Below are 21,661 nucleotides of genomic sequence, written 5' to 3' on the forward strand. Positions count from 1 at the left end.
GAAAGGACTCCAACACAACTACCAGGACAATGGTGACGTCATGGCTTTCCGTTTCCAAGGCAACGGCCGGCCGGGTCTGGAGCTGCAGTGATTTAACCTCGGGCCGGGACTAGCAAGAAAGCATGGACTGAGTTTCTCCAGCCAAGCGCAGGGTGGAAAGTTTTGAGGAAGCTGCGTCCTCTGGTGGATGCTTCGCGGGGAAGAGAGAAAGAAGAGGAAAATAGAACTGCCCAGGGAGACAGCCCGGCTGGAACCAGAGACAAGCTCTAAAATCATTTCAGGTTTAATTCGGAGTCTAACATTATCAAACCTGTTCTGCATGTACATGGCATCTTTTACCTTTCAAAAGGGCTTCTTTAAATAGAGGATACTCGATTTAATTGTATCTTTACCCTGTAAGGATAACTGGAGCAAGCAACATCATTTCCATTTTACGGAAAGAACAATTGAGGCACAGAGCTTTAACAAAGATAGATGGCTCGGTCACCCTGCTCCAGCTTGCCACTGCAAGAACACAAAGAGTGGATCACATATGGGTAGTGTCAGAGCCTGAGGACCAGCTGGGTCGAGTTCCGCTCCACAGGTGGCTGGCTCCCCACATCTGACGAAAGCTCAGGTTTTGGGATCGTCCTTCTGGCTGTCCCTTAATATATTTTAAAACTTGTTTGTCATGAATACATAAATTAACTCGCGATCTTCCTGATCCCAAGAGTGACCTCGCGTGAGTCCGTACCCATAAGCTCCTCTCCACTTCTCGCGCTCCCGCCGCACCTGCTGGGTGGCCCTGGCCCTTTAAGTCGGCGCACGAGGCCCCGCCCCCGTCTCGGCGCCCCGCCCCGCCCTCTCAGAGTCCGCAGCCTCCGCTAGTCCTGACGCGCCCCGCCTTCCCCAGCGGTGCTCTCTCAGTCCAGCTGTGCGCCCACGTCGGGAGTCTCAGCCATGTCCGCCGAGAGAGAGGTAGCCGAGGCGGCCACCGCGGTGGCGGCGGCCGAAGCAGGGGCTGGAGAAGATGCCTCTTCGCAGCCCCCGAAGGCGGAGGCAGCCGGCGACGCTCAGCCGTCTGCGGCCTCCGAGGGGCCCGCCGCCCTTTCGCCGCCGCCGCCTCTGCTGCGCTGTCTGGTGCTCACCGGCTTCGGCGGCTACGACAAGGTGAAGCTGCAGACCCGGCCGGCCGCGCCCCCAGCCCCGGGGACCGGCCAGCTGACGCTGCGCGTCAAGGCCTGCGGGCTCAACTTCGCTGACCTTATGGCCCGGCAGGGGCTGTACGATCGGCTCCCGCCGCTGCCCGTCACTCCAGGCATGGAGGGCGCGGGCGTGGTGATCGCTGTGGGCGAGGGCGTAAACGACCGCAAGGTGAGCGGGCAGGGCGGGGAGAGGCTGCGCAGGCTACCGGGCAGTGGGGCACGAGTGGGCGGGCGCCGGGGGTGTGGCAGAGCTGGGGGAAACTGGCACGAATCCGGGTAGACGGGCTCGGAAGAGCACAGGACAGGGGACTGTGCTCTGAGGCTCCTGGAGAACTGGATTTATATTGGGGAGTGGGGGTTGAGAGGGAGCCCTTGCCCGCTCCCCCCAAACATTTTAATTGTGGCCGCCGCCCAGAAGCGGCTGTGGAGCTGGGTGGGTGGGAAAACAATAAGGAGCCTTTGCGCATGCGCGCAGTGAGCCTCCCGGCTGCCCCCACCCCCCTACCACCACCCGTGAAACCTACTCGGTACCCCTGCCCGCTGAACTCTCCGCGGGTAATTGTCGTATGTGACTCTGAGTGACGGTGGAGACCTTCCCCCCATCCCTGCCAAGGAAGCTTGAAGAGCTCTGTAGTCGGAGTTGGGCGGGGGCTCCGCGCCGTGCCAGAGCCCTAGTCACATGCTGCCCCGTGGTCTGTGGGGGTGTGAGGCGGCCCCTCCCAGAGCCCGGCCTGGGAGACGGGCACGCCCATCATGGAGGAGAGGGAGTCCGCCACCCCCTTCCCCGCACACCGGCCTTCCACTGATCGTGGGGGTAGGGGTAGGAGTGCGGACTGCTTTGGGGGGGGCGGGGGGCGAGATTGGGCGTCTGGATCTTTGTCTTGGGCTCTCTGTCTCCCGTGACAGCAACATCTCCTCCGCCCGTGACTCAGCCAAGCGGACCACGACCCCAGGGGCGCCGCCCTTGGGAACTTGAGGCAGAACCCACCTCTGCCTTCCTCGGAGGGGACCCTCGCCTCGGAAACCGGGCCCGGTGCCCATTTGGACTGGGGTGGGGGGCGGTGGCACCGTGAGTAGGTTGGCCCAGCTCTGCCGGTCTGTGTCTCCTTTTTGTTTATCATTAATCTTGGCCAAAACCCCAGACAACGAAGAGATCCAAATGATCAACTTTTTGAGAGACCTGGGGTAATAAGGCCTTTGCATGTCGTTTGTTGAGGGGTTTGTTTTCAAATCAGGCCCCTGCTGGAGAGACTCACCAAAGGCAGGCTTCATCTTGCCAGACCTACCGGCCCCAGATCCCAGTGCTGGAAATAGTGGATTTATTGTACAAGCATACATCGCCTTCCTCCTTAAAGGGCTTCTCCCTGGATTCAGCTTCCACCCCACCCTTTCCACTGACTTCTAACCGTACTCCGAGAAGGTGCTAAGAGGAATTTTTTTTTTGATGGGAGTTTTAGTTCGTGTTACTGCTCAAGGCCAGCTACCTAACCCCTTCTCCCCACACTTTCCGCTTCGAAAATACAGGATATCCTGTCCAGGGTAAGAATCTGATGTAAGAGGCTGAATTCTGAGGGGAGAGCCCTTCCTCGCTTCTGATATCTTAGCTGGGAAGGGGTCCTGGGCTGAGGGATGAGCATTAACCTTGGTGAGTGGACCTTGTACTGGACCAAATCTGGGACTAGCCACCACCTAGACTGACCACACTTTTCCCAGCTCTCGATGGTTATTTCTGAGTCCGCTAGTCCTGAGTCTTGGGGAGGCCATTCCCCAGACCTCATCTCAGGCCAGTGCTTCTGAAGAAAGATGCTAGTCTGCCCTCAGTATTCCTCCTCAGTGGAGTGTGGGGGCTTGAGGACATGCAAAAAAGGTATGTGTGGGTATCCCATCCCCCTACCCCATGGATCCCAAGTCTGGTTACTATGCCGAATTCCCATCATTCCTGGCAGGATCCAAGACAGACTCAGATTGTCCTGGAACAGCACCCACACCTCCCTCTCCATGCTCTTCAGACAACCATGAGAGGCTTTCCTCCACAGACTGCCCCCTTTCCCCTGTCCTTCCCTTGACCCTGGTTGTTAAACTGGGGGGGAAGCTTCTGTTTTCTTTGCTCCCTTTCCCTCCTGCTAGGAGGCTCTTGTGCAGTTGGCTGAGGGCCTGGGGAAGGGGAAGAGGGATGTCTTTTCCTGATAGGTAGGATGGTGTGGCTGGCTCTCCTTGTCTACTGCCCCTTCCCCCAGTCACTGGGTAAAGGTTCTTTCTGAGCCCTGGGTGCTACTCAGAGACCTTTACCTGCACTTTCATATGGCCCTTAGCACATACTGCCCTATTCCTTCAATTTTTTTTTTTCCTTCAGTTTTAAGATTGGTGACTGCCCCTCACCAATACTGCTTTTGGTATTGTCCTCATTGTCGTCATGATTATTAGCTAACACTATGAAGTTCTTACTGTGTGCCAGACATTAGGCTAAAAAATCACTGAATGATATATATATTTTTTGCCACTTAATCCTCATTAACTGCCCTGTTTTACAGATAGGAAACCTGGGGCTCAAAAAGGTTAGACAATGTTTATTTGCCCAAGATCATACTGTCAGAAAACAATGGAGCCTTTTTTTTTTTTTAATAGCCAGAGCAGTTTGATATCTTCACCAGTATTTCATGCTGCCCTAACTATAAGCTTCTTACACAATAGTAAAGTGTAAGATTTGTAAGTGGAGATAAGGCTAGTATCTTCCTCAGGGAGCTGATATGAGTTTTGAGTGTTTATATATAGTGGTTACAATAGGCCCTGACCCTTGGTAAGCAGTCAACAAAGATACATTGTTATTGTTTTTGATGATATGTTTACTATTGTTGTTATTATAACCATTACCCTGAGCCTTGCTGCTGCTTGTACTATTACTTCATTGCCAGGAAGAGGGCCTTGTGCACAGTGGAATGTTGTAAATTACCAGCAGGTGAATGAATGAGTGAATGAATGATGCTCTTTTTAATTTTTTTTTTTTAATTATAGTTTTACAATGTTGTGTTAGTTTCTGGTATATAGCAAAGTGATTCAGTCTCTTTTTCCATTCTTCAAGGTAGGGGATCGAGTGATGGTGTTGATCCGGTCAGGCATGTGGCAGGAGGAGGTGACTGTGCCTTCAGCCCAGACATTCCTGATGCCTGAGACCATGACTTTTGAAGAAGCTGCTGCCTTGCTGGTCAATTATATCACAGCCTACATGGTCCTCTTCGACTTTGGCAACCTACGGCCTGGCCACAGCGTCTTGGTACACATGGCTGCAGGTGACAGGCACCCTTCATTTATCCCACCCAGATTTCCTTCCAGGCCCCTTCCCTGCTGCATGTCTGGACTGTTGTCATGGCAACACTGGCTGCCTCGGCCTATGGTGCCCAGAGGCCTCTGCAGTGTTGTTGCCATGGTAACACTCAGGCACCAGGTCCAACCTGGTGTGCTATCATAGCAACGTGCCCTCGCCCAGCACCCCCTCCTTGCCAGTCTCCCTCCCCCCAGTTGTCAGTCTTAGAAATTAGGGATGGGAACATGGGATGATGGAAGAAAGCCCCAGGATGAACCTAGGCAAAATGATGGGCTGGATCCTTGAGAGGTGGAAATGGGGAGTGGTGGCTAGGCGACCCCATATCCCCTCCTTATGAAAGTGTCTTGCTTTAGGGGGTGTGGGTATGGCTGCCTTGCAGCTGTGCCGGACAGTGGAGAATGTGACTGTGTTCGGAACGGCCTCAGCCAGCAAGCACGAGGTGCTGAAGGAGAACGGAGTCACACACCCCATCGACTACCACACGACTGACTACGTGGATGAGATCAAGAAGATTTCCCCCAAAGGTCTCAGGGAATGGGAAGGGCTCGGATGGCATGGGGCTGGGGAGTGGGCCATCTCAGGATCTGTGACTCCTAATGCTGTTCTTGGGCCCCCTACTCTGTGACAGGTGTGGACATTGTCATGGACCCTCTGGGTGGGTCAGATACTGCCAAGGGCTACAACCTCCTCAAACCCATGGGCAAAGTAGTCACTTACGGTAAGTGAGTGGGCCAGAGATGTAGGGGGAGTTTGGGGAAGTACTGTGGGTCGGAGGGGTAGGATATTAGGGGCCCGGGGCTTCTGAAGGCAGACGGTGTGGAGACTCTGGTGCTCTGAGAAAGCATCGCTGTTAGGATGGTCCTGGTTATTGCATTCAGGTTGCTGCCTCCTGGGTGTACCTACTGTCCTCTTTCATGAGTCATAGCAAATTCGGTGTTCTGTGTTCTTGTTTGGGGATTATTCCTGATACAGTATCAACCTGTCTGCTTTCCTCTGTCCTACTTCCCAGGCTTCTTGAGCCAGCTGCGTTTTCATTTAAAAAACTACTTCACACCCAAAATAAATAAGTAAAGCCCAGAGCAATCTTTGAGTCGGTTGGGCCAGGTAGCCAGCAGGTGGTGGAAGGTTCTCCTGTCACTCCTGGTGCTGGCATGGATAATTGTAAGGGGCCTGCAGTGGGCAGATGAGCATGAATCCAGACATGCAGGGATGTGCCTGGCCCCTGGATTCACAGGCTGTGTCTCTTTCTGCCTCAGGAATGGCCAACTTGCTGACGGGCCCCAAGAGGAACCTGATGGCCCTGGCACGCACATGGTGGAATCAGTTCAGCGTGACAACTCTGCAGCTGCTGCCAGCCAACCGAGCCGTGTGTGGCTTCCACTTGGGCTACCTGGAGGGCGAGGTGGAGCTGGTCAGCAGTGTGGTGACCCGCCTCCTCGCTCTATACAACCAGGGCCACATCAAGCCCCGTATTGACTCTGTGTGGCCCTTTGAGAAGGTGAGTGTGGTGGCTCTGCAGAGAGGGCCTGGGTAGCACACCCAGGAAGGCTCGGGGGTCCCCAGAGGAGGAGTCCGGGGAGGAGGAGGGCTGACCCCTTTAGGCTGGCTGCTGGAGGAGCCGGATGGCGCTGAAAGCAGAGTCTTGTCTTCCTCTCCAGGTGGCGGATGCCATGAGGCAGATGCAGGAGAAGAAGAATGTGGGCAAAGTCCTCCTGGTGCCTGGGCCGGAGAAGGAGAACTAGGCCAGGGGCTAGGCAACCCTCGGGGCCTGGGAAAGAGAGAAGTTAGGAAGCCATGTGCTGTTGGCCACCAGACCCTCACTGTTCAGTTCATCCTCCGTCACCACACGTTGCCCTCTCTGCCCGCAAGGTCCCCGTGGTGATGACCTCTCCCCTGCCCTGTTCTTTCTCTTCAGTCAGGGCTTCCCCCTCTCACCTTCCTGCCTTCTGAAGAGGGTGGGAAGTGACCACTTGGATGTCTGGGCCCTGCCAAGGGGACAGGGAGGGTCAGAGGGAGGCAGCTGCTTCCTGCCCCCACCCTGTCCCCAGGCCCACTGTGCTGCTTTTGTGCCAAGATGAAGGTTAGCCAGTTCCTTCCCGTCCTGTTTCTGTGTGCTTCCGCCTACCGCTCATCGCCCGCCGTGCCCCTGCCCCACACCTCCCCAAAGAAATGAAATGTCAGCTCAGGATATGGGGCCAATCTATGTGAGTCCAGCATGTCCCTCTGTCGCCCTAGTGTCCCTTCAACCCGGGCCAGCCAGCGCCGCCCCCCCCGCCCTTGTCGCAAGGCCTCGTCCTGTCGCCAACTTCTCGAGCACAATCGGGCTGCTCCCACCTCCAGGTGTCCTGCCACTCTCAGCCAGAGGTGCCTCTTCCAACCGGGGCGGGAGTCAGACCAGCCCCCCTCTGTGGGAGGGACGTGGAGCCCCCTCAGCCCTTCACTGAGTTCTCTGGATTTGTTCTCAGTGCCTTAGCAATGGAAACCTTGCTTGTGTATGTGGGGGTCCCTGCCTCACACCTCCTCTTCCCCCGTCCTCCCCAGTGCCTTCCTTGTTCTGCCGGAGCTGGGGTTTCGCTGCCCCCCAGTCCCACAACACTGCCAAAAATCTGTGTGTGTGCCAGTGGGTGGGGGGCCAGCCCCTAGCCTCCTGGGGCCTGGGCCATGTCCTGTCTCTGGGGCTGTCGTTTCTCTGTGGTGGTAGAGGAGAAAGAGGTGGGGGAGCTTTCCCTGCCTTGCAGCTAAGTGTGGCATTTACCAGCCAGAGCTCTGAGAGACCACGGCATCTGTGTGTTCTGGGACCAGTGTAAAAATCAAAGCACATTCCCCCTGTCGTCAAGGGAGGCCCACTGCCTCCTCAGAGCAGGGAGGCAGCTTTTCACAGTCAGCCCCAGGCTTTGTTTACGTGGGTGAGGAGATGAAATAGGGGTTCAAAGTGGGGTGGTTTAGGACCTGGGCCACTGGAACCAAAGTAGGGACTTCCTGGAGCAAGGGTACAGTAGGTCCCTCTGCCCTGGGATCTGGGTTATTGCCCGAGCCATTGCCGGTGGGAGGTGAGGGGGAGGGGCTCAGCCTCTTCATCGGAATGAGGCCAAATAACATGTGAAGTGCGATTGTTTTCGCTTCTGTGTACCCACCCCATTACCGAAGCTGCCTTTGTGTTTGTGTCAATAAAACGCCAAACCCTGAGTCCTGGATCCTGCCTCTGATAGTGAAGGGGAAGGTGAGCTTGTGGAAGGCTAGCACAGCTAGCAGAAGGCTGGGGTTTCCCCCTCCCCCAGCCTCCTTCCATGCCCCGATCAAGTTTCCTTTTACGAAGTGAAATGAGGAAGAGGATCACGCCAGGCGGGCACTTTTACTGTTCTTGGGCAGCATTTCACCGCTCATAATACCTCCCTTCTTCGTTGACCAGCGTCATCACTTTCTCCTGTACATGCCTCCAGCCCCAACCTGGTTTAAGAGCCTTGGCAGAGGGGTGGGCTTGATGAGTAGGGCGGGCTCCTAGCCTGACTTCGAAGTGAAGACTGCCAGGCCCCGCTGTCCCGGGGGCACGACTGTCACAGCTTCCACCTCCCCGCCTCCACGGGTGGGTTTCTGGAAGTGGATCTCCAGGATGTCTTGTAGCTCCGGGCTGTCCAGGACATCGGGAATGTTGAGCACCAACACCGACTGGGGCACAAGCTGGGGCCTGACCTGGAAAGGGAGCCAGGAGATAGGCAAAGGCTCATGCGAGTTGGGCTTGGAGGGGGCAGAGGTCAGGGAAGGTGGTGACCCTGGGAGTATGGGAGGGGGCAGGAGGCCTGGAGAGGTGGGAAGTGGATAGGTCAGTGGGGTTTTGGGGCTGTGATCCCTCCTTGAGCAAGTTTCTGGTGTGCAGACAGGTGGCCTGGCCCAGTCCCCATCTTCACCTTCCCACTTACCTCGGCCTTCTGGATCTTCCCGCTCATATAGGGAGAGACTGTCAGACAGGACTGCTGCTTACCCAGTGGCACCGTGAACTGGCCCATCTGGCACAGGTGCTGGGCCACTGCAGGGACAGGGAGCAGGAGACCTTCAGCATCCAGGGCTCTCCCCTCCCGTGGCCTGATGCCCCTGCTCTCCTCGCCAGCAGGGCCCTTACCTCCATCCTCAGTAAAGCCCAGCATGACGCCCGCTTGCAGCAGTTCCCTCATCTCCACGTCACCACCTCCATTCTTGGTCTTGCCAAAGAAGATCTCCAGCTTGTCCAGCAGCTCCTCCTCACTTAGCTTGAGCTCGGCAGGAAACCCGCTGACCAGTACTGTCTGGTCATTCATCCGGCTGGACACCTGGGGAAAGGCAGGAGGAAGTGGTCCCGGGCACAGCCCAACGCCCTTGTGCTCAGTGCACGGGACCCCCTGCGGGTCCCAGGGCCCTGCCACTCTGTCACCTGGATGCTGGTCAGCATGGGCAGCTCTATGGGCTGGACTTGAACCCTCAGCCGGAACCCTTCCACGTTGATCTGATGCTCCTTTTGCTGCAGCACCTGCTTGGCCACTGGGGAAGAGGAGCAGGGTTGGTCCTTGGAAGTCTCCCAGCCTCCCTCCCAGGGTTTCCTGGAGCTCACCATTGGGGTCATCGAAGGTCACCAAAGCAGAGCCTCCAGGCAGAGGGTAACAAATCCGCACATGGGAAACCACAGACTTGGCCGTTGCCTTGCCCTCCTGAAAGTGTCCTCGGAACACCAGGGGGGACTCGGGCACAGGGAATGGGACCTGCGGGTGGGGGAGGAGAGGGTGATGCAGACTTCAGGGTTGGGGAGAGCCCCCCACTCCCTCCTAGGAGGGAAGCACCCCTGATTATACGTAACTGATGCTGAGTGCCAGGGATTAATCCTGAAACAAGAGCTGGATGATGAAGTGGAGTAAGTGAGTAAGTGGATAAGGTCACACAGCCAGGAAGTGGCAGGGCCAGGAGTGAAATTAAGACTTCCCCAACTTTCTCTACCAGACCACACCCCCTCGAAGTTTACCTTGTCTTGGGGGCAGTCCCTGAGATTCCTCTGCAGCACCTGCAGCTCCTGCAGCCTTATCTTTAGTCTGGCCTGTTCCTCCTGAAGGGCCTGGAGAGCCTGTTGGAGCAGAGGGGGAGCAACCAGAGAATCAATGAGCCAGGGGAAGGGCGCCACGCTCTTCAGGACTCTCCAAGAGCAGGGCTGATGCTCAGCCTGAGAACAACCCAACCCATTTACCCTGGCCTGGGCTCGTCCTGGCCCAGCTTGAATGCCCTCATCTCGGCTGCTCTGAAGGGCAGGAGCCTTTGCAGCAGCCGTGCCTGGGTCATTCCTGGAGCCCTAGAGTTTAACAAATGCAGATCAAGGGACTTTCCTGGTGAGTCTGGTGGTTGAGAATCCACTTTCCAATGCAGGGGATGCGGGCTTGACCCCTGGCCTGGGAACTGAGATCCACACGCCACAACTATTGAGCCTGCGTGCACCACAAGCAAAGACCCAGCATAGTCCAAAACAAAACAAGAAACATCAACTGAGCTCCTGCTATGAGGGACTGGGCATGACACAGGGCAGTGGAAGACAAAGGTCCAGCCCTCAGGCCTGTGTAAGATGGTACTCAAGACAGTTCACAATCACACAATTGATGGTGGAGGACAGCAGGAGTTTGGAGAAGGGAATGTCCTATAGGGGTTAACACAGCTAGGGAGACCTAGAGGAGGAATAGGGGCTTAGAGTTGTAAGATAAGACTATCAGCTAGCATTTATTAGGCACTTACTCTATATCAGGCACTGTGCTAAGCCCTTTAAATGAATTATATCACTCACATCTTGCAACAACCTTATGAAATAAATACACTCTTGCCCTTATTTTGCAGAGGAGGAAACTGTAGTTCAGAGAGATCAAATGACTTGCTCACAGTCATCTGGCCCTAGGCAGTCTGACTCCAGACTCTTAATCTGTGCTTTACAGTGAAGAAATCAAAGTCAGAATAGGGGAGCAATTTACCCAAGATCTCCCAGCCTGTCCCATGACTGCCACCCTTTCCACTGTGCCAAGCAGCCTTTCAGACTGGGCGTGATTTGGGGCAGGTCCAAAGAGAGAGAGAGAGAGCTGACAAATGGCCAGGGGAATGACACCAGGGATGGGAATAAATGCACCTTTGTTTGTGGGGTGGATCGCTCACTCTGCGGTTGGAAGCCTGATAAATAAGGTCAGCTCAGGGAAGTGTGAGGTCTCTAGGGAGGACGGGACTCTATCCTGGCCATCTCTGTGTCCCCAGCACAAAACAGGCATTCAGTAAATTGTGTGTTGAATGAATGAATGAATGAAGTGAATGAACAACATATTACACAGGGCGCTGAATCATTCAGGGTGAGTTCACTCTGTTTTAAGCAGATGAAACCCAGGGCTGGACCAAATAATGCTGGGTAATGAGTAGTGAGAAATAATCAGTGATTCTCAGGGGCAGCGAGATGACATCCGCGAGCCAGGGGAGGTCGTGTAGTGTCATGTGGAGAGGTGGGGACTCTGACATCTTGGAGACAGCATGTCCCCACTAGAGTGGCAACCCCATCTTGGCTCTAGTTAAGTTTTCTTCACATGGAATGTGGTTTCAGTATCCTGTATCTTCCCATTTCTAAGGGAAATCAGAAACCTAGATTTTTTTATTTGAAAAAGATGGCTTGACTTTAAAGAAATATGACAAATAATATGCATTCTTGAATTGGATTCAGTCCTTAATCTATCCTCTTTTTACTTCTGCTTTAAATCTTGATCTAATTAGACATGTTTGAAAACCTAGTAATTGGCAAGGCCATTCAATACATAGCTTTAAATAAGTAAATTTATTTGTTTTTAAAAGCTTCATAAATACAATTAAAAAAATATTCAAGCAGGGGAGTTTATCAGCAGGGAAATGGAGAACTAGTGAAGATTTCTGAAAGGGGGAGTGAGGTGATGGATACAGTGTTTAAAAGAGCTCAATTTGTCCATCAAAAAATGGGCAGAGGACCTATATAGACATTTCTCTGAAGAAGACATACAGATGGCCAGGAGGCACATGAAAAAAATGCTCAATATCACTAATTATTAGAAAAATGCACATCAAAATTACAATGACCTCAGACCAGGTCAGAACGGCCATCATGAAAAAGTCTATGAATAATAAATGCTGGAGAGGGTGTGGAGAACCCTCCTGCACTGTTGCAGGGAATGTAAATTGGTGCAATCAATATGGAAAACAGTATGGAGGTTTTTTGAAAAACTTAAAATAGGGGCCTCCCTGGTGGTCCAGTGGCAGGGGATGTGGGGTTGATCCCTGGTTGAGGAACTATCTGGAAAGATTCCACATACCTCGGAGCAGCTAAGCCACAACTACTTGGCTTGTGCTCTAGAGCCAGGAAGCCACAACTACTGAGCCCATACACCTAGAGCTGGTGTTCTGGAACAAGAAGCCACTGCAATGAGAAGCCGGTATCCCACAACTAGAGAGTAGCCCCCCACTCACCGCAACTAGAGAGAGTCTACTTGGAACAAGTCAAAAATAAATAAAATAATTTTAAAAAGAGAGAAAGCAGTTTTAGCAGAGTGGTAGAAGTGAGGTGGGGGTGAATCAAGATCGTCCTGGGGAACTGGGATTCTGAAAAGGTTGGTAATGTTAACAATAATGAGCAGGTATTGAGCACTTAGTATGTGCCAAGCAGAGTGTGCAGTGTTCACTATGTATTTTAGGGATTATTTAGTTTAATTCTTGCAGATAGGTATTCTTCTGTGGAAGTGTCACTGTTATTCCCACCATACAGATAGGGGAATAGGACTTGGATTGTAAGCGTTAGAGAGGCTAGTAACTTGCCCAGGGCCACCCAATGGGAGGAACCAGGTTCTGAAACTAGTCAGGCTGGCTCTAAAGTCTGTGGTCTTTCTTCCTATGTTTGAGAGGCAGATGAAATATTTCCAAGCAAGAGATCTGTGTGTTTGTAACAGATGGGGTAGTATGAGGGAGAGAAAGGCTGAAGAATTTCGATGAGATTCATTCATTCAACAGGTGTTTACTGAGTGCCTTACTGCATGCCAGGCACTGGTGGTCAAAGTTGGACAGCTGAAACAGAGGACCAGCCAGCAGAGGGCTTAGTCTACCATGAGCAGGGGCATTCATGGGTTGGGAAAGGGGGGACCACAGAAGACAGGGATGGTGGGGGTGGTGGGGGTTAGGTCTCAGAAGAGGAATACTTCTCCTCATCCTGAAGAGAGTCCTAGGTTAAGCTGAAACGTAAGGAGGGGGGGAATTTTTGGGGGGAGATCTCAAGAGATAAAGGTGTGAGCAATTACTGAATTTTTAGGGGTCACAGAACCCTTTTGAGTATATAATGAAAATGATGGATTCTTTCTCCAGAAAAATGCACATCCACAAGAGGAATTCAAGATTTCCTGAGGTGTAGTTTTAGAACTGTCTCTGAGGCAGTTAGAGGACCAACACCCTAGAGATGTCATCTCAGCCAATGTCTCCCTGGACCTTCTGCAGGCCTGAGAGATGGGCAGGAAGAGGCTTCCTTGCTAGACTCAGAAACCGGTAGATTCCTGGCCCAAACAGGCGCTCCTCTAATTCTCCCCACCCCCAAGACCCTCCTTCTCACCGACATAGTCTGGGATCCAGTTGGCAAGAGGTGAACCTTCAGAGCTGGGCACACGTTGGCAGAGTCCCCAATAACTAAAATCTCGCTTGCACTTTGAGGAGCTTTGGTCTTACCCACCGGAGCCTGGAAGACACTTCTTTCTTATGCAGGCTGTTTGCTTTCATTTTCGTTTGACTGAAGTCCCTGCCCCTCCCACACTCCTCCCCTGGTGGCTTCCTGGTCTTCAAAGTCGACTTCCCCCAAATTTGAGGCCTCAGGGAAGTTGCCCCACAAGCAAATACAAACTGAATGCTGGCCCAAATCAGCCATTCCTTCCAGCCTGGCAATCCCAGTACAGGCCTATTTGTATAATTTGGTCTGCTTTGTTAATGGCTTAGAATGTTACCCAGAGCATGCAGATGTTAATTGTAACCAACAGATAAAAGTCTCAAGTTAAAAATAAAAATAAATAAAATGTAAAAAAAAAAAATTAAAAAATTAAAAAAAATAAAACAGTAATTAGTACATGTAAAAAAAAAAAAACTTCAAATGCAAACCCTTGAATGATTTGTGTTTGGAGATAAAGGATTTATGTAATCATATCATAAGAAAATATTCCTGTAACTTTAAAAATACTACTTAAAGCTGTGTTTAGAGATAAGTGGAAGTGTAAGAGGAAAAAAATGCTTTTACAGCAACTTTAGGGGGAAGGAAACATTATTCAATACCTCTGACTATGTACATAGTTAACTTTTAAGTTGTAGAAGGAAAGCCAAACGTGAAGCAATCATTCACTTTTCACTATACCAACATTCTCTTAAACCTTGAAAACAAATTAAAGGTTGAATACCAAATTATTACTTAGTAGCCTAGCACTATATGTAATTGTTTTCTTACATTTTTGAAAATAAAATTAAAATAAAGCCAGTTATTAAAAAAAAAAAAAAAAGCCCCAAGTTCGCCAAACTGTGGTAATGGCCAGCATTTGAGAGCTGTTACACGCCCTATTCTGCTTTTCATGATTTAACCTTCAAAACAACCCCGCAAAGTTGGTTTTTTTTCCATTTTACAGAAGAGATGCTAAACTTGTGAACACAGTATAGAAACTTGCCCAAAGTCCCACTGCTAGAAGTGATACAAATATCCAAGTAGTTGAATTTTTGCCACCAAAGTAGGGTTTATATTCTAGTTCTATCTGTGATTCTCGAGTAGGCAAGCTGTTAACACTTATTGGAGACATCCAGGGCTACCCTGGTGGCTCAGATGGTAAAGAATCTGCCTGCAATGCAGGAGACCCGGGTTTGATCCTTGGGTTGGGATGATCCCTTGGAGAAGGGAATGGGTCCCCGCCTGTATTCTTGCCTGAATTCCAGAGTCATGGAACACTTGAGTCAAATGCAAGTATAGTTAAATCCTGCAGGATGCCTTCAATTTTCACCCAATCCAGGATTTCTCACTATTCTGGGCCCCTTTCTCAATCCCTCTACCCCTCATGTAAGTATGCCAAGTGTGAGGCTTGGCAAGTAGGCCTATTTGAATCCTAGTCCATTTAGTAGCTTAGAACCAGTTTGGCTAAAGAGCCTTATTTCATCAGTAAAACCTGGACACAGCTAAGTACCCAATGAGAGGTAAAATGTCAGATAAAAGGGCCAAATGCCTTTTCTGCAGTACAGTGGTGCCAAGTCAGGGCCTAAACCCCTTTCTTGCCAGACCACTTGGGATCTCTCCCTGGTGCAACTAGGAATGGTGGCACCGTGGCTCAAGCCTTCATTGTTGGTGTCCGTCCCCATCTACAGCAGTTCTCCAGTGTGGTCCTCTTCCAAGTAGCACTTGAAGAATCTGGCACGTGGGTTCAACAAACCACAATTCAGCAATTCTCAATTCAAAGGAGATGGTGTGCTCTTAGAGGGGTCTTCTGATGTTACAATGTGTGTGTGTGGGGGGGAGGGTTCTCTAAACATGTAATGGGTGGAAGCCAGGGAAACTTAAAGGATTGAGAGGCTGAGGACAGAAGTAGCCCATGTCTCATAAAAGCTGACATAGCTTTTATTTTACATTTTCCCACAGTCCCTCATCCACCAATGTCATTTCCCAGTCTGATAACATAGGAAATAGGCAGACACATGGACTTTTTTTTCTTCAGTATTTTTATTAACTGAGACAGACCTAAAACCGCAGCTTCTGGAAGAACCACTTGTTCTTGCCCGTCTTGTATCTGGAGGGGGGAAGAAAAAAGACACAAATGAGAGAAGGAATCACAGAAGACAAAACTGTCTTCATAGAGGACAGTGAAACCACACTCCAACATTCACTACCAAAGCCTTCTTACCTCTCCTCAAACTTGACCTTTGCCTCTCGCCGGGCCTTGCGTTTGAGAGCAGGGTCTCTGAAGACATCCTTGTTGACAACAGTTTTATCCAAGGGGATATCCACAGAGTACCTGGGGGCAATGGCAGAAGGTAGGAGCAGCCCATAGGCCGCCAGGGCCCTCTCCCCTCCACCCCACTCCTGGGACATTGGCATGTCATGGTCTATAGGAGTTACCATCAACACAGGCTAAAGCCCCAATGATATTTTCTGGAAAACACCCAATTTTAACAAAATCATCTACACAGATTCAAGCCACTGAAAAACTTCATGCTTCATTCTCTCAATTTCCCACAACTACCCTATCCTATACTACTATTATCCTTGAGAGAGGAAGACGGCAGGCCAGATCCTGTGTTTTACTGTGGCTTGAAACAAATGGAACAATTTCTACTTAACACCTAAACTTGGCCAAGGCAGGGAAGACACTTCAGAAGTGACAGAAAAGTGAACAGGAAGAGAGACAATACTGGAAACCACTTCCAATGACAAATTCAAAACGACGCCTCTCCCCACACTACAGCGGCTACCAGGTTGTCCTCTTATTCAGTCAGGCAGAGAAGGGGAAAAGAGAAGTCACTTTCATTTCCATTCTCGAAATGCTCACCTTGTGGGCATGAGGTGATTATAATTATAAACTTTCACAAAAGACTTGATCTTTGACCTCTTGGCGATTTTCTTCTTGCCCATGGCAGCTGTCACTTTGCGGGGATAGCGATCAATTCCAGCCACCAGAGCGTGGCTGTAGGGTCGGTCTGAGGTGCCGTCATCAATGTTCTGAAGGAGCAAGAATTACATGTTACCAGCCATTTAGGCCCTGTGCTAGAATAACCCTGCCCCTAGGTCTCTCACACCCAGACTGTAAAAACCACACAGCAAACATTCTGAGTGCTATGCTAGATGCCCAAGGAGTAACAGTGAAAAGGGAGGTATCTTTCCCACCGGGAAAAATCTGGAAGGGTGCCTGGGAAGTAAGAGATTTAAATTGTAACAAGAGTGAACGATTATAATTAATGATTGCTATTTGTCAAGCACTGGTTCTCAGGACTTGACGTCTCTTAATCTCCTCCAGAACTGGAAGGGGTAGAGGCAGGGTGCCAAACCTGGGAGTCTAACTCCAAAACCAGCCTCAGGGAGATGTACGAAGCAGAACAAACGGCGCCCCAGTCAAAAACAGTGGTGTATGTGACCAGAGCTTAGGGAAATGTCATAAAAGGCTGGAGAGGTAGGCAGAAAGCAAACACTGAAGAGCTAGGTTATGTTAAGTGACCATTTGGACTAGAAACAATTTATTCTCTTTTCACGGAGTCCCTGCAACAACACTTACTACCTGCTTGACCTCAGGTGAAACTCTACACCTCTAAACCTCAGCAGTAGAAAGCAACTCTACAGTAACTGTAAGAATTGGACATGACAACACCTATAAGGCAGTGCCACGGACCAGTCAAGAGTTCATAAACGTTGGCCATTACTATTATTAAAAGCCTCTTTGACAGAGGACGCGTCAAGTGTTAACTATCCAATTCAACTCCCGTTTATTTTGCGTCTTTCTGAAACGGTCTCATGCATTCACAACCCCACCGCCCCTGGGGGCTCAGGGAGTAATGCCCCCAAACTAGATCTTGAATTTCAAGCTGCCCGCCAGCCCAGCCCATTCACGGGATACAAAGGCGCACAGGCCCGGGGGACTGGTACCTTCACGATGACCGCTTTGCGTCCGGAGTAGCGACCGGCCAGGACCAGCACCACTTTCCCGGGTTTCATGAACTTGCCCATTTCTGCAGAGGAAGAAGGGGTCGCTCAAAAATCCGCCAGTTCAGGCTGTGGGCCCCGGAACTTCAGCTGTGCTCACTGCCGTCTCGGTTCAGGTAGCCTGCGGGCCCTGCTCGCAGAACAGGACCTGGTACGAAGCCGCCAGACACCGGAGAAGGGAAAGCACCACGCACCACCCCGCAACTCGACCCTAAGGCCGCGGATGGCGGCGGATTGGAAACCCCAAACACAGCCACTACTCACCAGCAGCTACCACTCAGGACTACAGCAGAAAGGAAGAAAGGGCACTTCCTCTAACCTTTCACCCCGGGAGCGTGATCTCACTTCCTGTCACGCCCCCTTGGGCTTCTCCCCGCCTCTTCCGTGGCGCTTAGAATCTGAGTTGAAGGAGGAAGCTCTTGACGGGCAAGTAAGGTCTGGCGGCTCGTTTATTCAAATCAAACTTTATTAGCAGCTCCAGCAGTAGATGGGGCAAAGGAATTTTGTCTCCCGCGGAAGACTTTTAAGGTGGACACAGCTGCTCCGCTGCTCCACTTGTAGGTCCTTTCTCTGGCGCTAGAGGGTGGGGAGACACAGTTTGAAATTGCCTTTTTTGCCTTGGAAGAATCAGAAACAAAATAGGACATTTATTAGTGCCAACTGTGTTCACTCTTAGGCATAAGGACGAGACGAAGATCAATCAAACGAGGGTGCTTGGCCTCAACCTTCTAAAATAAGTGAGGGAAGTGGAAGATGATTATGGTGATGCTAGCAGCTGCATGCCCTGTGTTAATGTATTTACGTACATTATCTTTTGATCCTCATAACAACACTAGGAGATAAGTACTGTTATCTCTATTCTACAGTTGAAGATACTGTGGTTTGGAGAGGTTGAGTAATTTGCCCCAAGTCCACAACTAGTAAGTAATTGAGCAAAAAGCAAAAGCAAAGTGTTAGTTGCTCAGTCAGGTCTGACGCTGCGACCCCTGGACTGTAGCCCGCCAGGCTCCTCTGTCCATGGGATTTTCCAGACAAGAATACTAGAGTGGGTTGTCATTGCCTCCTCCAGGGGATCTTCCTCCAGTTTGATCTTCCAGGGATCGAACCCAGGTTTCCCACATTCATCGCAGATGGATTCTTTACCCTTTAAGCCACCAGGGAAGGTCTTAGACCATGAGACTGTTTGCCAAAGAGAACTCTTCAGGGACTCCCTGGTGGTCCAGTGGCTAAGACCCCACACTCCCAATGCAGTTGTCTTCCAAGTTCAAGAGAAACCATCTTACAGTTTTTGCTCATCTGAACACTGACAAATCTGTAGGTCTTGGGCAAGCCATGGGAACAATCAGGGTTTCATCATTTCTCCTCTAGAGACTTGTTGGGGACCAATTTCCCCTGCAGCCCTCAGGACTTCATTTCAATGGTTTATCACCCTAATTATGTGTCAATACTTACGTTTTTATATTAAATTAAAATGTTTTAACTCAGAATATGATGTTTTAGAGTTGGAGAAGACCTCAGAGGTTATCTAGTTGGACCTCTCAAAGATTAGAGGACAGTTCTAGAGCAGAAAAGCCACAGAATTGGTAGCACAGAGGAAGGCACCCCCATTCCCAAGCCTGTGCTTTTGCCGCACCACACAACCTGTCCACTTCCACCTCCATGGTCTTCTTTCAGCCTCCTTATTTGCTTCTCTTTTGTTGTTTCTTTCTTGGAAAATAGAAACCAAACCCTGAAATTTTATCATTGCCTTGAACTCTTCTCACATGCTAAACTCTCCAAATCACATTAGTAACTAAATCCTGTGAATTTCACCTTTTAAGTCAATTTTTTTCCCACCACCCCCCAACTGATTCAGCTTCAGTTGTCTTCTCCATTCCCTCCTCAAAACTTTGGGTGGATCAAAATTGCTTGGGATATTTATTAAATATGCATCGCCAACTGGAGAGACTCCAGTTTGGGTCTGGAGTGGAGTCATGAGCTACAGGTCTTATTTTGAGAAACTTCTCTAAACACAACTCTTTTAAAAATAATTGTTTATTTTTGGCTGCACTGGGTCTTCATTGCTGTGTGGGCTTTCTCTAGTTGTGAAAAGTGGGGGCTACTCTTTAGTTGCGGCGCATGGGCTTCACATGATGGTGGCTTCTCTTGTGGAGCACAGGTTCTGGGTGTGTGGGATTCAGTAGTTGTGGCTTGTTGGCCCTAGAGCTCAGGCTCAGTAGTTGTGGCACACAGGCTTAGTTAGCTGCTCCGTGGCATGTGGAATCTTCCTGGACCAGGGATTGAATCTGTGTCCCCTGATTTGGCAGGCAGTTTTGTTATTCACCGTACCACCAGGGAAGTCCTAAACACAATACTTAAGTACTGCCTCTTAATCTGCCTGAAATCCTTTGGTGGCTCAAACCAAAGTTTGAACTCTCCCTTCCTGTCTTCTCCCTTCTTCACACCCTTCACACATTCCCTCCTCACCACCCTTCACATCCCCCCAGGTTCCAGCCAGCTCAACTACTCAAAGATCCAACCTCTTCTGAGCCCAGGGTCTTTACTCAGGCTGTTCCATGTTTCTTTATTCTTCTCCTCCACTGTAGCCAGGCAAAATCCTATCCAATCCATCCTTCAAGGCCACTCTATAGAATTCTCCCAGGCAGAATTCATCTCTTCCTTCTCTATGCTCTCTCAGCAATCCAGTCCACACTTAATTTATTGTAGAACATATTTTGGTTGGTTTGGGACAGTGGTTGTCAGAGTATGGTCCCTAGACCAGCAGGATCAGTGTAACAAGTGTGGGAACTTGTTAGAAATGCAACTTCTGAGTCCCCATCCCAGAGCTACTAAATAAAAAACAGGATAGATCCCAGCAATTTAACAAGGTAATAAAATCTCCAATTGATTTGGTATCTCCTTTGCTAAATCTTGTTCCTTGAAGGCAGAGAGTGGTAAGTCCTGAGCGCCTAGCCTGGCCCAAGCAGTTGGTGTGTGGTCAGTAGTGAATGAATGAAGGCAGAGCACCTTGGGAATCTTTAACACCTTGAAGATCATACCATGGACCCTGAACTTTCACAGGATACATATCCATGGTTCTCTTTCATTTTGATCTTGCATAGCCTAAGACCTGGGCTGACAGTTGTTCCTCTCCTCCTTCATCCTGTCTGCCTCACTTCAAGCCAAGCAGAGACCTCTGTCCTCAGTTATATTGCAGACATTACCAGTGACTAGTAGATGTATGATGGCTGGCATGCCTGTCTGTCTCTACATGTCTTTAAGTTTCATGAAGCACTTGGCACAACAATGGCTGGCTGTCCATCTCCCTACAGTCCAGTCATTTGGCAGCCAAAATTTCTGGCAGGTATATGGAAAATACCTTGTCATTCCCAAAGTGTTGATGAAATGATGGGGTGGATAAAGGAGAGAGAGGAACAAAAGATTTTGAAGCAACATGATGCGATGAGGTAACATAACAGTATAGACTATAGGATTTGGATTTGGGCAACTTGAGTTCAAATCCCAGCTCTTCCAACATGTAAATGGGAACAAAATATTTAACCCTATCTGCAGTAAGTTTTCCTCAACTACAAAATGGGGATAATATTGTCCTGCCTTACAAGTAGTAAGAATTAAATTAGGAAGACACACACACAAAATGCTTCTCATGATGCTAGCATAAAAGCCTTCATGCCAGTTAAGTTTTTGTGAGGATTATACTGGGGTGGGTGATCCAGAGCTATGCCACATGGCTATAGCACTTATCACCCACCCTAAACGAAGCTATGGTTTTTCCAGTAGTCACGTATGGATGTGAGTGGACCATAAAGAAAACTAAGCACCGAAGAATTGATGCTTTTGAACTGTGGTGCTGGAGAAAACTCTTGAAGAGTCCCTTGGACTGCAAGGAGATCAAGCCAGTCAATCCTAAAGAAAATCAGTCCTGAGTATTCATTGGAAGGATTGATGCTGAAGCTCCAATACTTTGGCCACCTGATGCAAAGAACTGACTCCTTGGAAAAAACCCTGATGCTGGGAAAGATTGAAGGCTGGAGGAGAAGGGGATGACAGAGGATGAGATGATTGGATGGCATCACTGACTCGATGGACATGAGTTTGAGCAAGCTCTGGGAGTTGGTGATGGACAGGAAGGCCTGGCGTGCTGCAGTCCATGGAGTTACAAAGAGTCAGACACAACTGAGCGACTGAACTGACTCACTGACTGAAATGGTATCCAGCTGAGTGATTTTTAAAATGATTTTATTTATTTTTAGGTTTGGTTGTGTTGCATCTTCCTTGCTGCATGGGTGTTTTCTCTGGTTGTGGAGCGCATTTCTCAGTGCGGTGGTTTCTGTTATTGCACAACCTGGGCTCTAGAGCACACAGGCTTCAACAGCTGCAGTATGCAGGCTGAGTGGTTGCAGCTCCTGTGCTTCAGAGCACAGCCTCATAGTTGTGTGCACAGGCCTAGCTACTCTG

The 21,661-nt window shown here is 50.2% G+C and overlaps 3 protein-coding genes across 3 annotated transcripts; 1 reads left to right on the forward strand and 2 right to left on the reverse strand.

Annotated features, from left to right (window-relative positions):
- Positions 1-866: 866 nt before the first annotated feature.
- On the forward strand, positions 867-6,460 carry VAT1 (vesicle amine transport 1). The gene is made up of 6 exons (XM_065909571.1): positions 867-1,353; positions 4,264-4,471; positions 4,860-5,030; positions 5,135-5,224; positions 5,763-6,004; positions 6,165-6,460. Exons 1-6 carry the CDS (start codon positions 940-942, stop codon positions 6,246-6,248), a joined length of 1,209 nt encoding a protein of 402 aa, XP_065765643.1. The 5' UTR covers positions 867-939; the 3' UTR covers positions 6,249-6,460.
- A 1,377-nt stretch (positions 6,461-7,837) lies between these two features.
- Positions 7,838-13,265, reverse strand: IFI35 (interferon induced protein 35). The gene is made up of 7 exons (XM_065909572.1): positions 13,106-13,265; positions 9,494-9,592; positions 9,089-9,236; positions 8,912-9,018; positions 8,624-8,810; positions 8,424-8,530; positions 7,838-8,196 (listed from the first exon to the last, which is right to left on the reverse strand). Exons 1-7 carry the CDS (start codon positions 13,109-13,111, stop codon positions 8,005-8,007), a joined length of 846 nt encoding a protein of 281 aa, XP_065765644.1. The 5' UTR covers positions 13,112-13,265; the 3' UTR covers positions 7,838-8,004.
- A 1,842-nt stretch (positions 13,266-15,107) lies between these two features.
- Positions 15,108-17,540, reverse strand: RPL27 (ribosomal protein L27). Its single transcript, XM_065909376.1, has 5 exons — positions 17,468-17,540; positions 17,147-17,229; positions 16,059-16,228; positions 15,414-15,524; positions 15,108-15,299 (listed from the first exon to the last, which is right to left on the reverse strand). Exons 2-5 carry the CDS (start codon positions 17,225-17,227, stop codon positions 15,251-15,253), a joined length of 411 nt encoding a protein of 136 aa, XP_065765448.1. The 5' UTR covers positions 17,228-17,229; positions 17,468-17,540; the 3' UTR covers positions 15,108-15,250.
- Positions 17,541-21,661: the final 4,121 nt, after the last annotated feature.

This window comes from Muntiacus reevesi, chromosome 18, assembly GCF_963930625.1.
Source record: "Muntiacus reevesi chromosome 18, mMunRee1.1, whole genome shotgun sequence".
NCBI lineage: Eukaryota > Metazoa > Chordata > Mammalia > Artiodactyla > Cervidae > Muntiacus > Muntiacus reevesi.